General features: G+C 36.5%; 1 protein-coding gene and 1 long non-coding RNA gene across 9 annotated transcripts; both read right to left on the bottom strand.

The window, feature by feature from the left end:
• Window positions 1–1994: 1994 nt before the first annotated feature.
• LOC130730801 (uncharacterized) lies at window positions 1995–5219 on the bottom strand. 8 transcript variants are annotated; one of them, XR_009016475.1, is made up of 5 exons: window positions 4497–5218; window positions 4337–4424; window positions 3852–3900; window positions 3532–3627; window positions 1995–3431 (listed from the first exon to the last, which is right to left on the bottom strand). It is a non-coding gene; the product is annotated as an uncharacterized LOC130730801 (long non-coding RNA). The 8 variants fall into 8 exon arrangements; XR_009016472.1 differs by having other exon boundaries at window positions 1996–3431; window positions 3532–3633; window positions 4337–5219; XR_009016473.1 differs by having other exon boundaries at window positions 1996–3431; window positions 4337–5219.
• An 11496-nt stretch (window positions 5220–16715) lies between these two features.
• LOC130730800 (probable aspartyl protease At4g16563) lies at window positions 16716–18511 on the bottom strand. The gene has a single exon (XM_057582913.1). The coding sequence runs from the start codon at window positions 18325–18327 to the stop codon at window positions 16930–16932; it is 1398 nt and encodes a 465-aa protein (XP_057438896.1). The 5' UTR covers window positions 18328–18511; the 3' UTR covers window positions 16716–16929.
• Window positions 18512–24336: the final 5825 nt, after the last annotated feature.

The raw sequence follows: 24336 nt of genomic DNA, 5'->3' as shown, positions 1-24336 counted from the left end.
GGCTTGAATCTTTTCTTGTATTGCAGCTCTTTGTTTTCTCTCACTTAGCTTTCTTCTTTTCTTCAGCCTTTTATAGTCCAAGGTGCAAAGGATATTTCTGTTGAGAGAATATGACCGTTGGAGGGCATTTCTGGAACTTCCAGAACCTGCTGTGGCTGAACCTTGGTAGGTAGGCTTTTCAGAATAGTACACTGCTCTTGTACTTCTAGATAGAGACATTTGCCTTTAACCATTGACTTCTGATCAGAGTTATGCTTCGTGTTGGAACTTGTGAAGCTTGGTGATCAGAGTCAGAGGGATGCTTGGATCCTCTGACCTTCGTAACTTCTGCTTCTGGACCTTCAGAGCTTCTGGTCCCTCAGAGCTTCTGGTCTTCAGATCCTCTGATCCTCAGATCTTCTGATCCTCTGATCCTCTGATCCTCAGATCCTCTGATCCTCAGATCCTCTGATCTTCAGATCCTCTGATCCTCAGAACTTCTGATCCTCTGTTCTTCTGATCCTCAGATCCTCTGATCCTCTGATCCTCAGATCCTCTGATCCTCATATCCTCTGATCTTCAGAACTTCTGACGAATATATCTTCTGGTGTCAGAATCAGAACCTGTTTGTCAAAACACTCAAGACAAACATTAGAGTATCATAGTTGTTCATCCACAAATAAATACTTGTTATCATCAAAACATAGAGTTGTACCACATGACCAAATCTTGATCTTACACACTACTCGTCGCCTCGTCTCAGAACTAGTCGAGTTGGATGAAATATCGCGAAAGCCAGACAACCCATGATAACCTTCATTTCTTCTTTGCGATTCAGGTACCCTGCAACTCGAATCAGCTTCAAAATCCCTGAAATTAGGAGTGGCTGAAGATCCTCCCATGGTTAGGTTTCGCGATTTTGGGATTTGGAGGAGAAGAAGAGAATTAGGGTTCGCGATTTTGGAATTTGGGGGAGAAGATGAGAATAGGGTTCGTGATTTTCAGATTTGGGGAAGGAGATAATCATGTGAGGGGCATGTGAGCTCATTAAAAACCGGTTCTCTCTCCTAGTCTTAATGCCACATCAGAAAAAAAATGCCATGTCAAACAAAAACGTTAAGTTTCTAACGGCAAATTAGCTGAGGGACCAAAACTGCTAACGGAGCTAAACGTTGAGGTACCATTATGCTATTTTTAAACGTGGGGGATTAAGATTGCACATTTTTGAAACGTGGGGGACCAAAAGTGCTATTTAGCCAAGATTAAAGGTTTGTGCATTGTCACCGTAAATTTTGTCTATATAGATCTCCGATTGGTTTCTGCAATAAAAGCAAAAGTTATGAAAATGTTATTAAAATTAGTTTTCAAACTTCATATTATTTTTCCCAAATTATTTTATTTTATTTCAAGAAACTATCTTTAAATAATTTTTTTCTTTTAATTCATAAATTATTTTTTAGTAAACATAACAAAAATAACACAATAACTATAAGACATCATCATTAATTTGATTCTTGGATCTAAAATAAATTTAGTTCTCTTAATCAATAAAATATCATTAAAAAAATCTCATAAAGCCTAAAATGAATATCCCGTGCATCGCACGGGTCAAAAGTACTAGTAGTAAGATAATAATTAAGTCTTCGTGAAGTAAGTTTATATTTCACATCAGAATCACAAAGCAAACAGGTGCACCAATTTATGGAATCAGTCAGAGGATATACTATATTAATATTGTAAAATCATGAATATAATGTATAATCAAATTGAACAACCTTTAAGGAGTACATCTGTATATGACTATATAACACATCCAAACCTCTAACCAATAAACAAATACTAAGAGAAAGAGACTATTATGTTTAAAATGTATGCAAATTAAGAAGGTTGTCTAAATGACCCATGATAAAGTTTGGGTTAAATAACTCACAATCCAATCATATTAGAGATAAATGAGTTGGAAATAAATTAATAAATAAAATATAAAAATTTCAACTCACTTATCTCAAATGTGATTGGATGGTGGGTTATTTAACCCAAACTTTATCATGGGTCATTTAGACAACCCCAAATTAAAATTATAAATTAAAGTGTGAAAGATTGCAGGGAAGATACAAGTTTTCACTTAGATGACAAGAGCTGCCCACATAGTCAGCATCAACATACAACTTTTCTGCGAATATAAAGTCTTGGAAAAAATTATTTTCTATGCATTGCTACCATTTGTATATTTTATTTTTGACAGACACTACCATTTTGTATATATTAATGAGTGATTTAATGAGTGATATAAATATAAATTAAGTATATCTCTTCATGTGAGAGAGTGTTGTTATTCAAATGTAACAGAATTTGAAGCTAACGTTTCAGATCTTACTAATTCTAACCTGACATTTCCGTTCTTCTAACCAAAAATCATAATCATCAAAACATTTCAGGTTTAAAAAATAAAACCCCTAATTCCACCATTAAAAAAATCATAGTGGTTCTGAAGGTGATGTTGGTCTTCAAGGTGATATTCCTCTGAAAGCTATTCAACAACCTGTGATTCCCATTGAGCCCATGGGACTTTTTGATGGTGGTTTCCCACCACAAACCTCAACTCAGGTTGCAGTCATGCCCCCATCACAGCTTGCATGCACCAATTTTTAGAAAGTCTACCACTTATCACATTTACTGAACTATTAGCTTCTAATATGAAAATTGTAAGAATAAGCCAAGCAAATAAGTATAGTTGGAAAATCCTATTAGGCAGAAAATAACAGGAAAATAACCAACTGGTTTTGTAGTCCACCTTCTTCCAACTTGATTTCCTAAAATTAGCAAATTAACTACGTGAACTACTTATATCCTGCCACTGTTGAAGTTTTTCCTGGCCCAAATTTGCATTTGTCTGAAAAATATGGTTCATAAGCTTCACCTCTTATTCTCAATTATGTTCATAACATGAGAAAACAAAAGATTCCCTAACAAACTGATATTTTTTCCTATCTTTCCACACCAGAATTAGACCACAAAAAATCATTGCATAAAGCAACACTTCAATTAGGCAATTTTCTCAAATAAGAAAAATATGGAAGCATATGCACAAAAGTGCAGATTTACCTCTCCCAATAAAGCCCTTCAATAGCTTTCCCACATGAACATCAATGCAATGCAAATCTGATGAAAGAAGTCATAGCACGCGCCCAGATATGATGATAAGATCCAATCCTGCCATTCAAGCCTATCAGGCAAAACTATTCAAATAATCACAAATCTGAGTCCTCATTCTCAATGAGTTAAATCCACAATTTAGCCTCAAATCAATTAAACGAACTTGGGTAGATTCTTGTTTTCCTTTCTAATCACTATTTGCAGCTTCAGTTTGGATCCTTTATTCTCTGATCTATACAAAATCTCAAAGCTCTACAAAAATAGTGTACAAAATCCATTTCCAGTGGCATATGAACCTGTATAGGAAAATCAGCTCTATGTTATTGTTGCTTGGGAAAACATCATAAAGGCAGCTCTTGAAGCTAAGCAAAGAAAGTGGAGGTAATTAATACTTACAGTTATTTGTTATCACGATGTGACACTGCTTTTCTATTATGCATAATATCATGTATTAGGACACTTGTTGGCACAATGGATAGCGAGGAGCTGAATCTGATGCTTGTGACCATGGTCAAAAGGGAAATCAAACAATTTCAATTGAATATAGTAGTAAAAATAAGTCAGAAGGAGATAAAATGTAATATGGCTAAATAGGAACCAAAATCTAAGCATGTACTTGCAAACACACAATCAAAGATAATCTATGTTACCATCTTTAGAAAATTAGAAAAACAAAAAAAACTATTAGCAATAACATATTTTGAAATAATACATACATAAATTATTAACATAGGACCTCCATGCATCCAATCTTCTTCCACGATGCTACAAAAATTCCAAAAGATAAACGAAACATAGAAATAAACAATGGAAGTCGTAATCACTGAAAATAGGAACTCAAGATCAGTATGCAAACATAATTGAAGAACTTTTGAGAAATCATCTGTTTATTATTTCCAGCAAAAGGTACATCATTGGTGTTAGAATAAATTAATAAAAGACAAACAATTCACTCATAAAAGAGGTAGAATACTGATGAAACTTAAAATTTCTAAATATGGCATGTCATAATATAGCTCCACAAAAGTAAGATGTTAACATGACGTGCTCCCAATAAAAAGTTCAGCCAAGAAAAACATAAAAGAAGAGAAGATAGCGCTTTGGATCCACAAAGGAAGGACATGAAGGAAGAATCAAAGGAAGGCTAACAGCATAAGTTCTACCTGGCATTAATAGAGAGAACATTGGAAGAGTTACTCACCGGAAGGTAGAATGCAACTACGACATCATCATGTTCATCATCGAATCGGTGAAGAAGGGTGTGGCAATAGGATCAAGTTTTCTACCATCTGTCAGAATAAAATTACCAAACAATATTAGAGAAAATTCAACAGTGACTGAAATAAATAAAAGGTACCAACCAAGGAGCAAGGAGGTTGAGAGAATTGACATTGATGGCAGGTACGATGGTCCCATTGATTCAGCAACCATACAGACAGAGCAGAATTGAAACCCCAAGAAAGGCTTGAAGGAAATTAAGGAACTTGAGAACTAAAGCCAGGAAGAAATGAAACACAAACCTAGCAGCAGCACATGAATGATCGAGAAGTCATGGTAAACAACTGTATGTCTGTATCTGAATCAAGAGAAATCGGGAAAAAAACAGAGCGGTTGGAAATTCACACTACAGATTGATGGAACAGGGATAGCAACTCAAGCGACCATGAATTGCGAACGGAACATGGCAAGCGCAGGCAACATGAAGGGCGAAATTTTATCACAGCCTGAAACTCTGAAAGTGGGACAATCCAACAAAGGGAGAGATGTCAACAGAGATCTAACCTGGCTACGGCGAAGGAGACATCTCGACGGGGCAGAGTGGACTGCGATTTTGGTGATGAAAGCGACGGAGAAGCATCTGAGAGAATTGAGTCCTCTACCGCAAGCTATCTCTCTGATGCTGCGGATCAGTTCCCTTATTACTGAAACATAACGAATGAGGTTAGAAGAAGGGGTGGAATGGAAACCGAAGCTTTGATTGCAGAACCAAAACGTAAGCATCAGAAGAGGTGGTAGAAAGAAAACGTAAATCCTAATTCCAAAGCGAATGCGAGAGGTTGCTATTAGTAAAGGTTTGGTTAAGACTAAAAGAAGACAACCGTAAAGATTAAAGCAGTGGACAGCTGAGATTGAGTTCCAATTTAATTATTTCAAGATTGACTAAAATATCCATGGTAAAATTGTAGTTCATGTTCATAAATATATTAAATTACTAATTTGCCTTCAAGGTTGCAGAAACTCTGCTTTTATATAGATTATAGATTATAGATTATAGATAGATAGATTAGAGATTAAGCATTATATTAATTTTACGAGATATATTAGAGATATATGATATCCAAAGAAACAAAGCTTAAGAAATGCAGTGTATAAAGGGGTAGTAAGTGGTACAAGTTTTGAGGAAATTTCCTCTCTAACTAAAGGTGTATTTGGTGATCAGGATAAGAAGACATGATACAATTGCAATCATATTCTTCTCTAAACAATACACTTGAAATTTTGCTTTTTTTTTTTCTTATTATTCTTCTCTTTTAATTCACTTTTTACCCTTGTGACATGCCTATTTCACATTTGTCAAAAAAAACACATTAGTTCTATAAATATAATGAAATATCTAGGCACACAATCATATGAAAAACTAGAAAAATCGTGCAATTTTAACGAGTACACCCTCCGGTCACTATTATAAGCAAAAGTTAGCTTTGTAGGTTCATTCAATAAATGATGTATGTGACAATTTTAATGACCACATACATCATTTATTGAATGAATCTAAAATACTAACTTTTGCTTATAATAGTGACCGGATGGTGTATCTTCCAATTGAGTGAATAACCAAATTCGCCACAGAAGGTGTAAACGTTAGGAAAGTTGGTCCTTATAAGAAAATACCTCTCGAAAATCTTTGATGGTGTCAAACATCGATCAAGTTATTTCATGGCTACCCACTTGTTAACAGATGTTGTCGACCAAGCTCATATGGCCTTTTACTTGGATGCCACTGAGCACCTACGTCGCAACTTATCCCTCCCATCCAATCTTTCACCCATCAATTTCTCCCTTACCCCCCACCGCTCTCCCTTTTCACCCCTTCTCTATCCCCCACCACCTCCCTCCCCCATTTTGGAGGGGGAGAAGAGGACCACTTTATTTAAAATTATGCAGGGGCCAAAATAAAAGGGGGGAAAGATTGAATGAGAAAGATAATTTACCATGTAGGTGTTCAGTGACATGTCCAAGTGGCACTAAGCATGCCACATCAGCTTGCTTATTAGTATGTTTGGGTAGCAAATGATTAATTTGATCGATGTTTGACATAATAAAAAATTAAGAGGTATTTATTTCTTCAATTAACATATATAACACTTACACTTTTTAAAACAAATTTTACTATTCAGTGCCTCTAATGAATAGATTTGTTACATTATTTTAATGAATAATTTATTTTTCCTACTAAAATGGTAATAAAATCTTTCATTTCCTTCATCTCTAAATTCCTCAGTTCATGTTCATAACGAACCAACTCCCCTCTTTTTTAACACATAAATAAAAGAAATCGTCACTTTGAAGTGCTAGCTAATTGTGTCTTTCAACCATCAACTATGTACGAGAAACAATCCTACTCAAACAGAGCCTTGGCTCCTCCTAAGTATTTATTATTTATATTATTTATTTTTTCTGAAGAATTCTATAAACTTAAAAAAAAACTCATATAAGAATATATCACACTAATATTTGTTCCGAAATTAAAAATTAAAAATTGAAATTTAGGCTTGACAAATAGAATAGGAAAAAGATAAAGAGCACGACTACATGTGGCACGAGAGGCGACGAAGTGATTTCCACCGTATGATTAACTGATTTCCACTATACATAGATTTAGTTTTTTCAATCGGTGATTGTAAAATTGAAAAGTGCACTGGTTGTGCCACAGGCACTACGCCAGAAATGATATTCTAAAACGCCTCATTTAAAGCGCTTATTAGACAGAACGCTTTAAAATTTTGATGAAAACATTATAAAGCGTTTCTGATAAAAGAGCGCTTTAAGTATAAGGCTAACTGTAGCGTTTTTTACGAACAAATGCTTTAAATAATCGGGGAAAAATCCATAGACGGTTTAAATCGTTTTCTTAAATAAATGTTTTAAGTCTTTTTCTCTTAATAGCGTTTATCCTGTAGAAGCGCTTTAGAATTTATAGGTTACGTTCCGAAAATAAAAAAATCTCTCGAAACCTACTCATCACGACACACCCCCACTCCCCCCCCCTCACTTCCACCATCATCATAGGAAAAAAAAGACCCTCCCCACTCAATGTCCTCCGGTCCCCGATCCCTCCAATCTTCGAGCCACCCTTCAGATTCGCACTCCCAAAATACCTTCTGCCGCCACCATAACCTGCCATCCAACCGCCGTCAACGACCCATGTATTATCAGAGGCGCCGACCCACTTTGCAACATCGCAAGTTCTCCTTCCTTCTCATTCGCCTCTTGCCCCACTCTCCCCTGTTTTCATATTTGTCTCGTGAGAAGCTCCAAAGTCCAACCGCTCAAATTTGCCTGCTAGTCAGGTTTTCTCCCTCAACACCGACCACCTCTCTTACGGCGCAGAGGTCTCGCGTGCCATTGACAGAAGCACGTGGCGCAGCAGGACGCAGAGAGGTGAATGATTTCAGACGTGAAAAAAAGCCACCATCATACACGCTGCGATTGAGAGAGAGTGATGTTGCGAAGCTGATTTCAGATGCGATGCTTATGAAGGCTCGCAATTTGGCTTACCTCCGTGGGGGAATCAACTTGCTTATGGCTCTTAATGCTCGGTGTTGATTGGTGTGGGTAATTTAACTCTATACGTTCCAAATTCTCTCAGGTTCGTTCAATTTTGAAAGTTTAATCCACTAAGGAAAGATGTCATATTTACGGCTACAAGATAGTTTATGATTTTTTTTATGCAGGGATTAGGCAAACTATGTCAAAGGTTATGATTCTGGGATTAGAAAGTGTTGGGGTATTATAATTGAATTATTAGTTGCTATAAGGAGAAGACCAAAGAAGAAGATCCAAGGTTCTAAATATCAGAACGATATCTTGATATCGTCCGATATATTGCGGTAACGGCGAGGAACGTTACCGATACAGAACGATTTCTCGGTGCTATGCAGAATCACGTGTAACGGCCGCAACGTAACGGCGTATCGGCCGCAACAGAGGCGTTACAGAGCCTTGTAACGCCGTTACTGCCGTGACTTCTTCTTTTCCTCCAAAAAAACCCATTTTCATAATCAATTTTAGAGAGAATCAGAGGAAAATCAAAGGAGAATTGGAGAATCTTGTACCAAATTTCAGCTTTTTCTTAGATTTAACTCAGAAACCTCTATCTTCCCTTCTTCCTGTGTTCTCTTCCTCTTGCTCTCTGACTCTGAGACTTTGACCGTGAGAAGTGAGAACTGAGATGAGTTCGTCAGTTCGTGCTCCAAGCCTCCGACCGACCGGCGCAGCCGCGCTGCCACCCAAAACCACCGTACACTGTCCGCCACGCTCTCGTCTTCACTCTTCTCTTCTGTCTCTTCTTCACCCTTCAAGTTCAATCTCTTCAGATTTGTTGTTGTCTTCTCTCTGGCTTTTGGGTTTTTGTTGATCGTGTTTTGGAATGGGAGGAGAGTGGAAAGATTTTGATTTATTACTCTTAAAAAAATGTGGGGTCAGTTTTATTATTTATTTTATCATATTTTGATTTTCTGATTTCCCTAAAATTATGGCCATGATTTAGTTTTTCCCTTCCCTGGAATTGATTCTGAATTAATTTGTTTAATTGTTTAAAAGGGTGTTGGTTTGGGCTCATAACAGATTCGTTGAATGGGTTATATGGATTTAAAAAAAAAACTGAAATGGGCTATATTATATGTAGTTTTTTTTTATTTGATTATCTAGCTTTTTATTTGATTATCTAGCTTAATAGATCATATGATTCTTTTGAATGATTCTTATTGTTTGATTTATTTTAATGTATGAATTTTATTAAATATATTAGTAGCTACTAATTTATTCATATCAATCATTTTTTAATTATTTTCTTTACTTTTTGGCATCTTATGAAGATTTAAAATATATGTCATGAGTTTTTGTATAATGTAGATGTTACTATTATGATCAATAATATAGGTTATATAATAATATTTCTTTTTTCACATGATTTATGCATTTTAAACATAATTTGTGAAAATCTGAGAGTCATTCACACCGCAACAGGCGCAACACATACCGCAGCAACGATAATATTCGTTATCGCGAAAACCGCAACGCGACCGCGACCGCAACCGCGACCGATATTTAGAACCTGAAGATCTAAAAGCAATGGTAATTCATGTTTATTATTTTATTAAGATACTATAAGTTTCAGGAATTTGATTTAAGGCTAATACTGCTTCATCATTTAGCAAGTGGATGCGACAATTTTAGGCCTTTCATACATTTCTTCCATGGGAGTGTACAGATTCTAAATGGATATACTTCTTATAATTTGTTTTAGGATAGACAATTATTTATGAAACTGTGAGAGATTTTTTTACAGTTAATGAACTGAACTATAAGAAAATAATATGATCCTGTTTCTAGCTAGTCATTTCATTTAGGTGCCCAATATCGTTCGTATTCAGGTCCGCATACTAAACTTGGGATGCATCTGGCAGTGCTTTCTACTTATTTTAGGTATCAATTATATAACATCTAATGTCTGACAACCTTTGTTAACTTTTTCACTTTCAAGGCAGCATGTTGCATTGGAAGGAAGAATTGTTGTTGGCTTTCTGGTGTTGCTGGTACTATTTCTCTTTTCTTCGAGTAGCATGGTGAACTGATGCGATTGTTGATCCTGTTCTGTTTTGGTTCTCTCTTTGATATGGTACTGGTATGCTTTCTTTGTTCATGACTGGGGCTGTGTATTTTTTCCCATTGGATTCTTGCTGCAAATCTAATTTGCGAATGGGAGGGACCTCTTGTGCTCTTTGACAGCGTCTTTCGAGGCTTCTGGAGTCTCTAGTCCTTGCTGGTTACTCTCTGCCTTTGTTTTTTCTTCCGCTTTATGTCCTAGTTGTCATTGTATTCCTTACTAGTGTCTTAGCATGTTTGTATGCTTTTTATTTTTTCTTTGTTGTAATGTCTGCACCTTCCCTTGTATTGTTTGTTGTACAAAACTCTCATGCTCATTTCAATAAATCCTTGCTTTGTCGCAAAAACTTAGGCCAAGGAATAACAATAACAAACCAACCTTATCCATCTATGGATTATATATATTTTGTTAGTTTTCTTTGGTGAATTGGAACTATCACATGTGTTTTGACAATTGATATAGTGCTGCTTAATAGTATCATCAATCTCTAAATGTTAATACTTGAATTTGGATCTAACTTACCATTTTTTGTTGAACTAGGTATAGTTGGCTTACCTGCATTTTTTTTTACAGGACACGTTATACTACAGAGCTTTTTTTAAGAAAGCGCTATGAAATGCTAACATGCTACAACGCTTCTTTTAAAATGCATACACGCTACAACGCTTTCTTTAAGGAAGCGTTGTAGAACTATACATGCTACAACGCTTCATTAAAGAAAGCATTATGGAATGCATACATACTACCACGCATTTTACGAAAAAGCGTTGTAGGATATCTCATTTTCTACAGCGCTTTCTAAAAAAAGCGTTGGACAGTACTAAAGCGGTACATGCTACAGCGCTTTCATAAGCGCTTTAAAACTGAAAAAATAAGCGCTGTAAAATGCAATTTCTGGCGTAGTGAGGTGTGCTATTGGCTGTCGTGCCAAATAGCTACGTACGCTCAAAAGAATAAGATGTCAAATATACTCAGTAATAATATTAATTAAATTTCACAAATAACTTTTATACATTTACTCTTATTTTCGTTTTCATCGCACTTTATACAATTTTAAATTTATATTTCTATTTCTATTATTTTTTCTATATCATTTATAATATCTCTATAACTTCTCTTTATTCTATTTCTATTATATCTCTTTGTAGTAAAATGGGTGTCAAATAAAGATGTGTGTAGTTATTATTGTTAGGGTACTTATATTGTTATGCATAGAAACACCTTTTAGAGAAAACACATTTTTAACACACACATAGTGATGGTTTTTATTTATGAAAGCTAAAAATCACCATTAATGTGTACGTCATAAAGGTATTGCGCCTAACCTATTTGCTCATAAATCATAATTGCATATGTTAAAAATCACGTGTCAAAAAGGCATTACCCCTAACCTATCACTACAAGAAAATATGTAAAGGCGAATAATTAATCTAAGGCAGTTCTAGTGAAACCGCTGCAATGTTACTTGGAGGCAGTTATCCCAAACGTTGTAGATTATGTACAAATAAAGGAAACACTTACAAATTCAGGGTGGTTTTTCTTTTATACCATTGTTATTTAAAAATTTAAAATATACAGAAATTAGAAGAATCGATGGTGAATTGGTGATGATAGATGTTGTCACTTTCGTAAAGCTAATTCGTAATATTAAGCATTCTCTATATTATGAACTTATCTTCAGTGAACAATTCAACACTAACCTACTTATTCCAAGATTAGATATATTTCGTTGCATTCAAATTATTATTTATCAATTTTTTTAGAAGAAAACAGTTCTGGAATTTCAAGCATTTAATTAGTAAATATTGCAACAGTTATGAACCGCTTTGAAAGGGGCAAAATTTTCACATTAGCATGTTGCGACTCAAACTGGCACACAATACGGGTGAAATGAAGTATATTCTACATCGGTTAAAAACCACCACAATATAATTGTTGGCGGTTATTCAAGCAGTTGGCAAGTCTGCCGTAGAACGATCACACTCGTATTTGCAGCATTTAAGCAACTGCCTCCGACATACCTTTTGCGGCAGTTCAAACACCGCCACAGTTTGCTGATTTTTTTGTATTTCACCAACCATTTTCGTGTTGTTATCGTTTCATTCATCAACATATACATATGAGCCCAGGGCTGTGTATAGAGATTTTGGGGTCTTAGGCAAAAATGTTTTTATTTTGACAAAAATCTTAAAGAGACCGAACATATCATATAAATTATTAATTTTCTATATTAATCTTTCCTTTTTTTGAGCTGTGAAATCATTTATTAGAGTTTTATACTCCAACATAAGTAAAAAATTATGAACAATAGAACATGAAATACAATGAATGAATCAATGAGAGATTTTGCAACATTTTAATAACAAATATCTCATTTGATAATTCATTTCAACGTAGAAAAATGAAAAAAAAAATTAGAGAAGAAACAATGAGTGCAAAACAAACTAATTGTTATAAAATTTTCCTCTTGTAACAAAAAATAACTAATTGACATTATGAGTAACACAATTTATTTTTTTGAGGTTTTTAAATGTATAAACAACATATATTTTATTTATTATTTTTTCTAAAAAATGTAAATTTACTAATACAAAACAATACTATTAATAACTATCAAAATTGCACTTCTCACATTGCACTTAAGTTCTTACATTGCATTATCCATGTTACTGTTTTACTACTTTTTTAAGTCCCATTAATATAACCTATATACACACCAAAAATATTTTGGGGGCCTTAGGCAATTGCCTATTTTGCCTAAGGCCCTACACGACCCTATATGAGCCCCGTCCAGCCCTGTCCCTCGTATGTATGTAAGAATATATAAATAATAGCCGCTTATAGACGTATACATAAAATAGTTAAGGAAAATGGATAAATTCAACAAACAAACACCAATTGAAGAGACAGAGCCATATTACCCTGACATAAATGATCAAGATTCAATGCTCTCATCTCTCACAATAAACATTACTTTTACTTGATATGTTTTCTCTATATATATATATAGACACACACACTCTCACCATGTACAAATGCTGTCAATACGTAAATGAGAACTTTCCCCCATTTAAAAACAACTGATTACATATGACTTTTACCCCTAAAAAAGTTGCATGACTTTTGGATGCAATAAGAAACCTGTTTATCTTCCTCTCTCCTTAACTTTTTTTTCTTGCATGATTGCGTAATAATGTTGATTTTTTCAAAGTGGAAAAGAAATTGAAATATGCATTTTAAGAAAATTTTTTCCTTAAAAAATGTTTTTCATTTAATCCATTAGACTAACATAAATCTAATGGTTGTAATTAAATTCCCTGTAGTATACCCCCAACCTTACGATGGTGGAGGTGGTGGCTGACCTTTTAGCAGCAGTTGTTGCCCCAGATTTCAATATTAAATTAGACTTTTGTTGTGGTGTTTTGGAGAAAATTTTGGAAACAACTAACAAGGAATTTATACTAGTTCAATCAGCTGGATTACAATATTTCCTCTCTCTTTTCCCACCTTTGTTTAGGCTTTTAAGCCAAGCAAAAGATTTGGCAGTTTTGCTTCAAGTTACATCTTTGCTACAAAATTACATGTGGAGAAGGAATCAAAAGAAAAGAGATTAATACAGCAAAAGAACTAACAACAGAACTCATTGGGCATTATTTTCTTAGTCCAAAAGGGTCAACTCTTTGGGCTTGGATACCTCATGGGCCCTTGGTGGACTATATGATCCAGCTGGCCCGCTCTATATCAAATACCAGCCTTAGTTCAAATATAATAAAAATAATAATTGAAAGCCAAGAGTTTAGAATTATAAAGTCCTTTTTAAAAAGGTTATAAACCATAGGAACTTTATTAAAGGTTTAATTGATGCATCTTCCGGACACGGTGATGAAGTAATGTAAGACATGGCAAGGGAGGACGTGCTTGCAAATATATTATATATGACGCTCAAATCAGTGTATGCAAATTGAGTAAAGTTTAATAAAATGAGTAATCCTTATATAATTAAATGATGAAACTTGTAATTGATGTGCTTGAGCTTAATGAAGCTTTTGATAAGCAAGACTTATGAGATTATGACTATGCTTGATAGCCTTCTAATGCTTAGTGATTGTGCAAACTCTGATTTGTTTGGCCGGCTATTGGACGAGATAAATCTTACTTTAACCATTCTGACTGACCCACACGATATTCACCTGATTGTGAGTCTTTTGGGGTGTTCGGTCTTTTCTCTCACTATAATAAATACTTACATTAAGGGATCGGAAGAAACCTGTTATTGTTAAATCATGGGAGTTCCATGTAACTCCAATATTGTTGATGTTAATATTAAGCTAGGAAGTGTTAACTAAGAAGGCTTGTGCAGCTGGTGATAGAAACACATACAGATACATGTCTTGCACTTGGTTATTCACCATGTTATGTAGGGAACCTTGAATGTCCCACACCCTAACGTACATTAGCAAGTGCAAGCCCATTCATATTCTCCACCCTCATTTTCCTTCAATTATTATCTATTTATTCGGTATTAATATCGAGTTTCTTTACTTCCAACCATTGAATCTAGTTATTTCAAAGTTACATGTTAATATGTTTCTGAATTCTGAGGCACAAAACAAATTGAATGTGTCTCTGTGCACACACTGATGAATTTTCTTCTGATCGATCTATACCGACTATACGTTATATATATTTCACTCACAACTCACATGTATATTGTGAATTAATTTCCTCACTCGATGACACACACGCACACACTCTGTTAATTAGCATTGCAAGGGAAAACATCATTTTCATTTCTCTATTCTGGCACTCACTGAACAACCCATACATACCTACCTTAATTACTTCACTTGCACACTATGGGGTAGTGGCCCAATTAAAACTACATAAAAACGCACTAATCTTCAAGTGCCCCTTTATAACTATAGACATATATACTCACCGACGTGGATTTCAATTTCTTCCATAAAGCCAATCCCTTTTATGAAAGTTATATGTTAATTCTTTTAAGATTGAGAGAGCTTTGTTTTCCAATAATTTCCCAACTTTGTAGCCAAAACAAAAAAGTAATTATAAGGACAATAATAGTAGTTCACTTGTCACAAGCCCAGATGACAAATAGCGGAACTGTAGCAGATAAGAAAACAAACAAACTTCGGTTTCAGTGGTCCTGGTTTCATTAATTTTTTTTGTCTTCAGTAGAAATGGCAGCCACTAGCCAGAGTGTAACATTGTTTTGTTTTCCACTCCATCTAATTCTGCTCACTTCATTTGTCCATTCACATGCAAAATCAACAAATCCAGCAACATGTAAAAATGTTTGAATTTCTTATAAGATAATAAGGAAAATAAAATTGCCTTGTTTAATGTAATTAATTGAATTAGAGGAAAATTGTTCCCATGTACCAAAAAGGAAATGGAGGAAGATATATAGGCGAGAAAAACTGGTATCAATGTATATTTAAGCACATTATAGGTTGTCACACAATTCAAAACAAGGCAAATTTAGCAATTATACACTATAGCTTCTCCTTACACGTGATTGTAAGATTTTCTGCACTAGAATCAAACACAAACACACTATAATCCTAATAAAAAAAGAACCCGTGAGTGATATGCATGACTAGCGGTGGAGACAGTGTTCAAGACCCAGTAAAATCTCTGACAATATGACCTAGAAGGAGCCAAATATGTATGGGAGCAATTTGGTTTTGCCTTCCTATACTGAAAAAAACTCAATTCAAAGTTTCAAGGTGCAGTGCAATACAATTCTAGCTTTAACTACGAGAGATCCCACGAGAGTGTAAGAATAAAGATCTCAAAATAAAAAGTTAACTTAATATGACTAGAGATTTTATAAAATTTGTTTTTGATGAAGTTGTTTCGGCTAGAAGGTTGTTGACCTAAAAACATCTTAACGGACCTAAAAACGTCTTAGTTGACCTAATTAAAGGTGTACACCTAAGTGTTTATTAGAAGTTGTTTCTCTTACACACCACCATCATTCTTAGGACATTCATTATCGCACACCGTCATCAACTCCGACAAAAGATTTCATTAGATTCTCAGTCCGAACACAAAATAATAGATTGTGCTATATCAAATAACTGCAAGCGGTTCATTCACTTGACAAATACAAACAAAGAGAAACAGTGGTGAGCAACCTAAGATAGCTGGCATGACATGAGATTAAATTTTTACTCTGTCGGTGATCAACACTAAGCGCACATGTAAAATTTAACAAGTAGCTAGAGGCTGCTTAATGGGGTGTTGAACAAGAAACGCGAACAACGCAACGTGGAAGATGGAAACCGATCATAAAAGAAAGAATCCACCCCTTTACCTTATTACCTTCCCCACGCATGAAAGCAAACTTTTCCAAAGAACATGCTCTTTTAGCCAAATTCAGGAAAGAAGAATGCACCAAGAGATTAAAGAATATATTCATTCATGTGCATGCGCCTCTTTTTCTTTTCTTTTCATTCACAAATTATATTAGTATATACTATGTTTGGATCAATCTAACTTCTACAAGAAGCTTCTCCCAAAATTGATTTTGCTTTTAAAATCCCCATAATTGAATTTGCTTTTTACGATTTACCAACAACATGCACTCAATTGCACATGCTGAAGTCAAATAGTTATTATAAGTCCTCATCATTTAATTAATTTCCTTTAATTTATACATATTCAATGAACCAATCACATGCTTATTCATGCAAAATGTTATCAAAACATCGATCCATAATCTGTGTTATTGACAATTTTTTGCATCATTGACAAGAAAATAAATCAATAATCAATGAGTTTTGCTGCATACTCCATTGACCAATTAATCAACTAAAATAATCAACACCATTGACCACCGTGAACTCAGTGGCGCCGCCGTGGCACATGAAACAGTGTCACTAAGCACTCTTTTGACAATTCTGCTGCCGAAAACCGAACCGATCATTTTCCAAATCATACTCAACGTAGAAATTCTGTTGCTGGTAATTCCCCAAGATAATCGCCGGACCACCAGCCCTCGCCGTGCCGGAGCTTTCATCGGAGATAATGGTCAGGCACGCGACCTCAGAATCGTCGACCAGGGAGAAATAATTCGAGAGAGGCAGCATCATTCTAGCGCCGCCTTTGAACTGAAACATCAACTCCGGGATCGGCACCGTTTCCGTGCCGGAGAAATCGAAACAGAGACCCAACCCCGATTGTGCCTCAACCTCCTTCGCTCTGGAGAAATTTGAAAGCTGCTTCTCGAAAACCTTTGCCACCAAATCGAAGATTGGCCTCTCCATGAAGGTGAAGGTGGTGCCGGAATCCACAATTGTGCCTCCGTTGCCTACGCCGGAGGATTCCGGCACCAGCAAATTCAACGGAATCTTCACCCTCTCGCCGCCGATGAGGATTTTCTTCAGCCCCACGTAGTAGTATTCGAGGAATGCGGTGTTGTTCCCGGTTGGATTCTTCCCGAACGGAGTGTAGCTGACGTTAGGCGTCTTGGTGTCGCCGGTGGAGTCAATCTGCAGAACTAGATCGCTGCTCTCCGGTTCGTCGTCGAATCGGTGAGATAGTAAACAATGGGAGAATTTCTTGAGGCCTAATTGGGTCGGAAGCGACTCGATCCCGCGTCCGAATCCGGCAATCCCGGAAGGTTGCCGGATGGAGAGGATCGAGCATCCGACCACAAAATCAGTAACGGTTTTCTCTCCTGGAAAATCGAGGTTTTCCAGGAGAAGAAAACCCGAGGTTGAGCCCAAACCGTATTGGACTATATAAGCAGGGCATGTCACGTTGCTGCAATTCTGAGATTCAGGATTGCAGCCGCGGCAGCGGGATTGAGCGTCGGGGCCGAAAAGGTAACCGCATTTGGGGTTACCGCAGCCGAGGAGCTTGGCGGAGGAAGAGTTTCTGGGGATGAAGGTGGGGATTTTGCCGATGTTGGGGAAGTTGCAGCCGGAGCAGAGGTAGCGGGAGGAGCAAGGGAGCCAGACGAGGCTGCTTCCGGTGTCTAAGACGAAGGAGGAGGTTTGTGGCGGTGTTCCGAAGTTGAGATCTATGGAGTAGCCACCGTAGCTTTTGGGGGAAACGGAGGTGTTGAGGGGAGGGGTGTGGCGGTGTTTGAGGTGGTGGGCTCTGGTTAGGGAAGCTGAAGCGGTGAGTTTGAGAGTGTGGAGGTGATCTTGGGATATGGTGAAAACAGGGGAGAGTGGGAGAGTGATTGTTTTGGGGTTTGGAGAAGAAGAGAATGTTGTTGTGATTGTGAATGAGAGAGTGAAGAGGATGAAGAGAATGTAAGGACGAGCCATTGGAAAACTCAAAGTGTGTGATCTTCCTAGATTAATTCTCTGTGTGTGAAGGAATGAAATGAATGAAGGGATTAAATGTTTCTGTTTGGGTTGAATGTTTATAAATGATGTGTGTGTGTGTGTGTGGTACTAGCTCACAAGTCAGGATGTGGGGTTGGGTTCAGGGAGGTAACACTTGATCTTTAGAGAAGGAGAATTTAACAGCACTTGCTACCCAACGGTAATGGTGGACTTTGAGTCTTCTTGACGCGGCCCAAGACTTGGAATCAACTGCTCACACACTTGCATATTAATAAGTTGGCTTAATTGCACTTTTGGTCCCTGATGTTTGACCTTTGTTTAAAAGGAGCGATTTTGATCCACCAGAGATTAATTTGTGACAATTGAGTCCTTCTGTTAGTTGTCATCCAATTCCAAACGGAATATTCTTATTTTGATTTCATTTTACTAATTACACCGCATGTATTAAGACTCATCCGTAAATAAATAAAATAAAAAAGAAAATAAACAATAATAATAATATAAATTAACTGAAAAAGAGATTAAACCCATCATCAACCCCTTTCCCTTGATTTTGCAAACCTCGTAAAAAAAGCATATGGCAGCACCCTCCATTTGCATCCTTTCATAAACATCCAGTAACCAGCCAAGCCAAAATCAATCTCTGCCGTAACCCATAAAGCGTACCCGAACCGAGATCTATGTCGTAATCAATCCCGATCGCGGAAGTGACCTCGCCGGAGACGTCATCCACTGTGCCGGAGGCGTCGAATCCCTTCAAAGCTCTAACCGGATCTGCCATATCCGCCACTCTGCCCGCCACAGCAAGTCGCACCTGCACCACCGTCCCGCGACTTCGCAACCATCGAATAACGCATGGTTGCCGCCGCATTCTCTGTCAAGCTCCTCACCGTTGTCACCACAACAATCTCTTCATAACAAGTCCCATTTCCACGAATGTTACCTCATGTCCACAAAATACCCAAGCCAAAACTCAGATTGGAAAGTAAGAGGATGAGGGTGGTGAAGCGTTTCACCTAATTTCCAGAAGATCCATCGATTGCACCTGGGTTTTGATTGAACGAAAAAAGGGTGAGAAACTGGGTTCGATTGCAAGGGAAAAGGGTTTCGATTGCATGGTTCGACCCTGTGTTGTCGCGCGTGTTCCCTTCGACAAGGATCTGTTACTTCAACATCAAGGTTATGGTGATGGATTTTGTGAAGTAGAGGAAAGGGGATTACAAGAGGAGGATCAAGAACTGAATGGAGTTGCAGAGGGAGTAGAGGATCTATGATTTGGGTTCTCTCCCACCTTTTCTTGCTGGGAATGTTGAGGTTATTAATAATAGGTGGAAGATGAAGACTTTAGTTTTGTGGGTTTGGGTTTTCTAGTGTGGTTTTAATTTTCTGGGTTAGAGTTATGATTTTTTGGGTTTTGTTTATGCAGATGAAGATAAGCATAAGGATGAAGATGAAGATTCAATATGTTGCCTTCCCTTTCTCTGTTACATTTTTTGATAAAAAAAATGTTTTAATTCTTTTTATCTACATGGCATCTAAGTGGTAAAATATGTCAGGCCATGTCATTAATGAGTGCCACGTGTGTAAATTCTGTTTGAAATTAGACGGCAACTAAGGGAAGGATTCAATTGTCACAAATTAATCTCTGGTGGATCAAAATTTCTCCTTTCAAACAAAGGGGATTCAAATTGCACAAAGGTCAAACATTAGGGGCCAAAAACGCAATTAAGCCTAATAAGTTAGGTTCAGATATCATATTAATATGTAAGTAATCTCTCACAATAAATTATTTTTCATAGACATTGTATGGGATAAAATTATGCATCACTTAAAGAGCTCGGTTATCTATTGAGTACATTATACCTACAATCATAAGAGATTATGATATTTATAATAATAATTCACTAAGACACATTGCACTCACACTCATAAAAGGGATTATGATCTTTTCAAAAAAAATAAAATAAAAGGGATTATGATACTATGATGTTATGTTAAATTTCTCTTGTGTTTCCTACTAATGAAATTTTAAAATTAGGGAATATAAGAGAGCTTTATCATTAGAGGATTTTTTTTTGGTAAAGTTCGTAAAGAAATATAGAGGATCTAAATCCACTATAATAATTTTGGTTTGAGATTAAAAAAACGCGGTTTAGGACTTACACTTATTTCAAAAAAAAAAAAACCTAAACTACCAAATCCTTAAAAAATTAATGGAGGGTCTTGAGAGGGTTTTGAAGAGTTATCAAAAATTCAAAATCCTTCAAACCCCTCTTCTTAAAAACTCAATAACAATAAGTGAGTTTATTGGAAGTCTCTCTCTTTTCTTCCATCCCCTCTAAAACTAAACTCGCAAAGATACTCCTATATGCTTGGTTTGTTTAGTACTTTTATCAAACAAAAGTTGATGAGCTTGGAGAAAGATCTTGTATAAGAAATAATTGTATTTTTTTCTTGTATTTTAAATCCATTGCACCATAGCTCAATTGAAGTACCACACTTTCATTAAACGTCCTTTCTATATGTCTCTGCCCAACTCCTCCCTTGCCACCGTGGTACCAGATTCCCCTTCCCTACGTTGTCGGTCTTTTTTTTGTCAAGCATATTTTTTTTTGGTACATCGGAAAGATGTAAAGCATATTTTGAATAGCACCCAAATAGTTTCCTGACGATACTTATATTATATGAGAGAAAATCTCAAAAAGAATGCAAACACAAAAGAAAACTAAGAACATAGCAGACATAATGTAATGGGGTTTTTTTTATCAAAACAATGTAATGGGTTTAGATGGTAGACACAATGTAATGGGTTAAATACTTTCTTTCTTTTGGTATGAATCGATATTTTTGGTCAATGTATGAACGGGTTGAAACTTTTCTTTTTTGGTGAAGAATGGGTTGAAACTTGAATTGGGGTGTTAAGGATTTCCACGAATGCAATGTAATGGGCCAAAGTTGAATGTATTTTAGCCCATTAGGATAAGAACTACTCGGTGACCCACCTATTGGTTTCAAAAACGGACTCAAAATGCAGTAACCAAATTGGACAAAAATATTGGACAAAAATAAAAGCTTAAAACAATGAATGTCAATCTCTGGTCCGTTTTAAAAAAAAACAGCTCTGCTAGGGTTAGAAACAAGAGTGCAGCGCCGTTCTCCCCCTTGGGGGCTCCTCCCCCTTGGGGGATCCTCCTCCGCTAGGGAGGTTCTTCTCCTGCTTAGTAGGTAGGTCTTTTCTCCCACAATAGGTGGGTTTCTTCCACAGTAGGTGGATTTTCTACCCAAATAAGTGAGTTTGTCCTTGCTTTCTGGCTTTCCTGTTTTGCTGGCCACCACCCATCCGTTCATGCCGCCTCTGCCTCCACCATGGCCGTTTTCGCTTCCTCCACTACTCACCGTGTGCGGGGACGCAGATCTGGTTACAAGACGACGCGGGTCGCCGCCATCGCAGCCGTGAGTGCTCCTTCAACCTAGGTCGAGGCCCCTGTTCCAATCGTCTTTCTCTGGCAGAGCTCTGGGTTGAAAAGGGGTGGTTTGTAGCTGTTTCAGTTCTGTGGATGCTTTGACGCGCCGCCGTACCTTTGTCGTCACCGTACCGTAGCTGCGCCTTCTCTGCATCGTTCGCAACTGCCCTCATCCCTCTGTTCTGTCCTGCTACTGGTAGATCTGCAGCCTCCCTTTTTTCCATGGTGATAGTGTTGCTAACTTGACTCCTCTTGGTACCGCCGTTGAAGCTTTGTTTGCTTCTTTGAAGGCTTTTCAGTTTGTGCAAATCCGACTGAGTCGGTTGATTTGCAGTGGAGCAGTTGCTTAAATTTGTAATTGTAATCTTATTACTGTTCGGAAAGTCAAGTTGCTTTGCTAGTGTTCTTAGGTTCTCAGGGTCTGTATGATTTTCTTAGTTTGTTTGGTTGCTTAGATCAGCATGAGTGAGCATGCCTTAAGCTTAATTTGTTATCTAATTATGCATCGCAGAATCACGTTTTGGGTTTAAGTCCCACTGATGTAAGTGCCGTTAGGCAATCTTTGAATGTTAATCTTTGTATCGTTGACAAAAAAAAAACAATGAATAATCAAAGTGAATTAAAATAAGGTCCCGTAAAAAAAGAGTGAATTAAAATAAGGTAACATTCTGCTACGGCGCTACCTCTAAAAAAATTGATGGTTCCCTACATTCTTACTTTAGTATGTGACATAAATTTTTAGGGTTAAATAAGTTTTTCGTCCCTGACCTTTGAGCGAGTTTTAATTTTCGTCCATTGCCAAAATACGCCCTCATACTTTACGAAATAGCTGGGATTAGTCCTCACCGGAAAAAATGAACTCTGGTGGCTTGCCAGGTGTACAGCGGCGCTGATGTGGCACACCACATGTTTCATTTAGTGACCAAAACCATTTTTTTTAAAAAAATGGGGACCTAATCTAATTTCTTAATTAAAAAATTTAATCAAATTTTTTTAATCTTTAATCTCTCTCGTGTTCATCAACATCATCTTCATCAATCCTGAATTACCCATAACTTAATCATCTAAATTCTTCACCAACATTTTTCAACATAATTCTTCTTCTTTAACGTCTCAATTTAATTACTAATTACTAACACTAATTTACCCCAAATTAACATAACACCAAACTAAGTTAAAAAATTTCAAACTTTCTGAAATGCCCAATTCAATTCCTTTTACCTTCTCATCCCAAAATTCCTTCTACCTTTTCATCCAATAAACTCAGCAAACGAAACAAAACAACAATATGATGTAGTTACGGCTGGGAACCTATGCATCACCGATTAAATCCCACTTCAAACTCAAATCAAATACTTCTTTCAAACTATCTCTCTCTCTCAAAACTCCTAAAATTGAAGCTTCATTATAATTTATTTCTGGATTTTTAGTGTAAGATACGCAATGCGAAATCTTGTGTCTTCTTCTGTCACTCTTCCATCCTTCTTCCCCCGCAAGGGTCGAACAATGTGAGAAGCATAAAAGCTTCAACTTTTGCCTCATTTGGTTTGGAGGTTTATGGGTTTGAACGACGTTGTTTTTCAGATTCATATTGTGACTCATTGACAATAGCATTGTTCTTTATCTCTTGAGAGATAGATTCAGATCTAAAAATTCAATATCCAAAGAGTTATGATATATACACACCTCTCAACTTCTTTTCCACCTTCATTTCTATCTATTTCTCTTTTCTCTATCAATCAAAGCACTTCTCACATCTTTACTTTCTCTCTCCTTCCTTCATATCTCTCTCTTCCCCCACCTCTCCACACCTCATTTTTGAGGTGTGAAAATATAATTATTCTTCTGAAAAAGGTAGTGTCTTGGGTGGGGTTGAGGAAAGAAGGTGGGTGAGAAGTATGATGAAATGTCCATACTTCCACACTAAAATGAAGATGAACACCATATTCAAAGCCCTAAGTCCCAATCCCTTATGTCGTTGCAAACTACATACACACTTCCATACTTACCTTGCATTTGATTCTAAGGTTGTGTTTTTAGTATTTTAGTATTGATTTAATTGTTTTTGGTGACATTGTTCAGTTCTCATAACCTTTGTGTATTTCTCTGTTGATGAAGAACACCATAAATGATGAAAGATTAAAGATTAAAAAAAATTGATTAAGAATTTCTCATTAAGAAATTTAGATTAGGTTCCCCATTTAAAAAAAACTGGTTTTGGTTCCTCAATTAAACATGTGGCGTGCCACGTTAGCGCTGCCGCACACCTGGCAATTGGCAAGCCATCGGAGTTCGTTTTTCCCGACAAGGACTAATCCCAACTATTTTCCAAAGTTTGAGGTCGTATTTCGGAAGATTTTTCGACGAGAGACGAAAATTAAAACTGCTCAAAGTTCAGGACGAAAAACTTATTTAATCCAAATTTTTATAATTTATAAAATATAATCTAAATATTTTAAAAATAGACTTTTAGATATTGTTTTTCTTTCTTTATAAGTGTATATGAGCAACCCTTTAAATTGTA

Source organism: Lotus japonicus, chromosome 1, assembly GCF_012489685.1.
Source record: "Lotus japonicus ecotype B-129 chromosome 1, LjGifu_v1.2".
In the NCBI taxonomy this organism is placed as follows: Eukaryota; Viridiplantae; Streptophyta; class Magnoliopsida; order Fabales; family Fabaceae; genus Lotus; species Lotus japonicus.
Note: the sequence above shows the minus strand (reverse complement) of the source record. Positions and strands in the feature narration are given on the sequence as shown.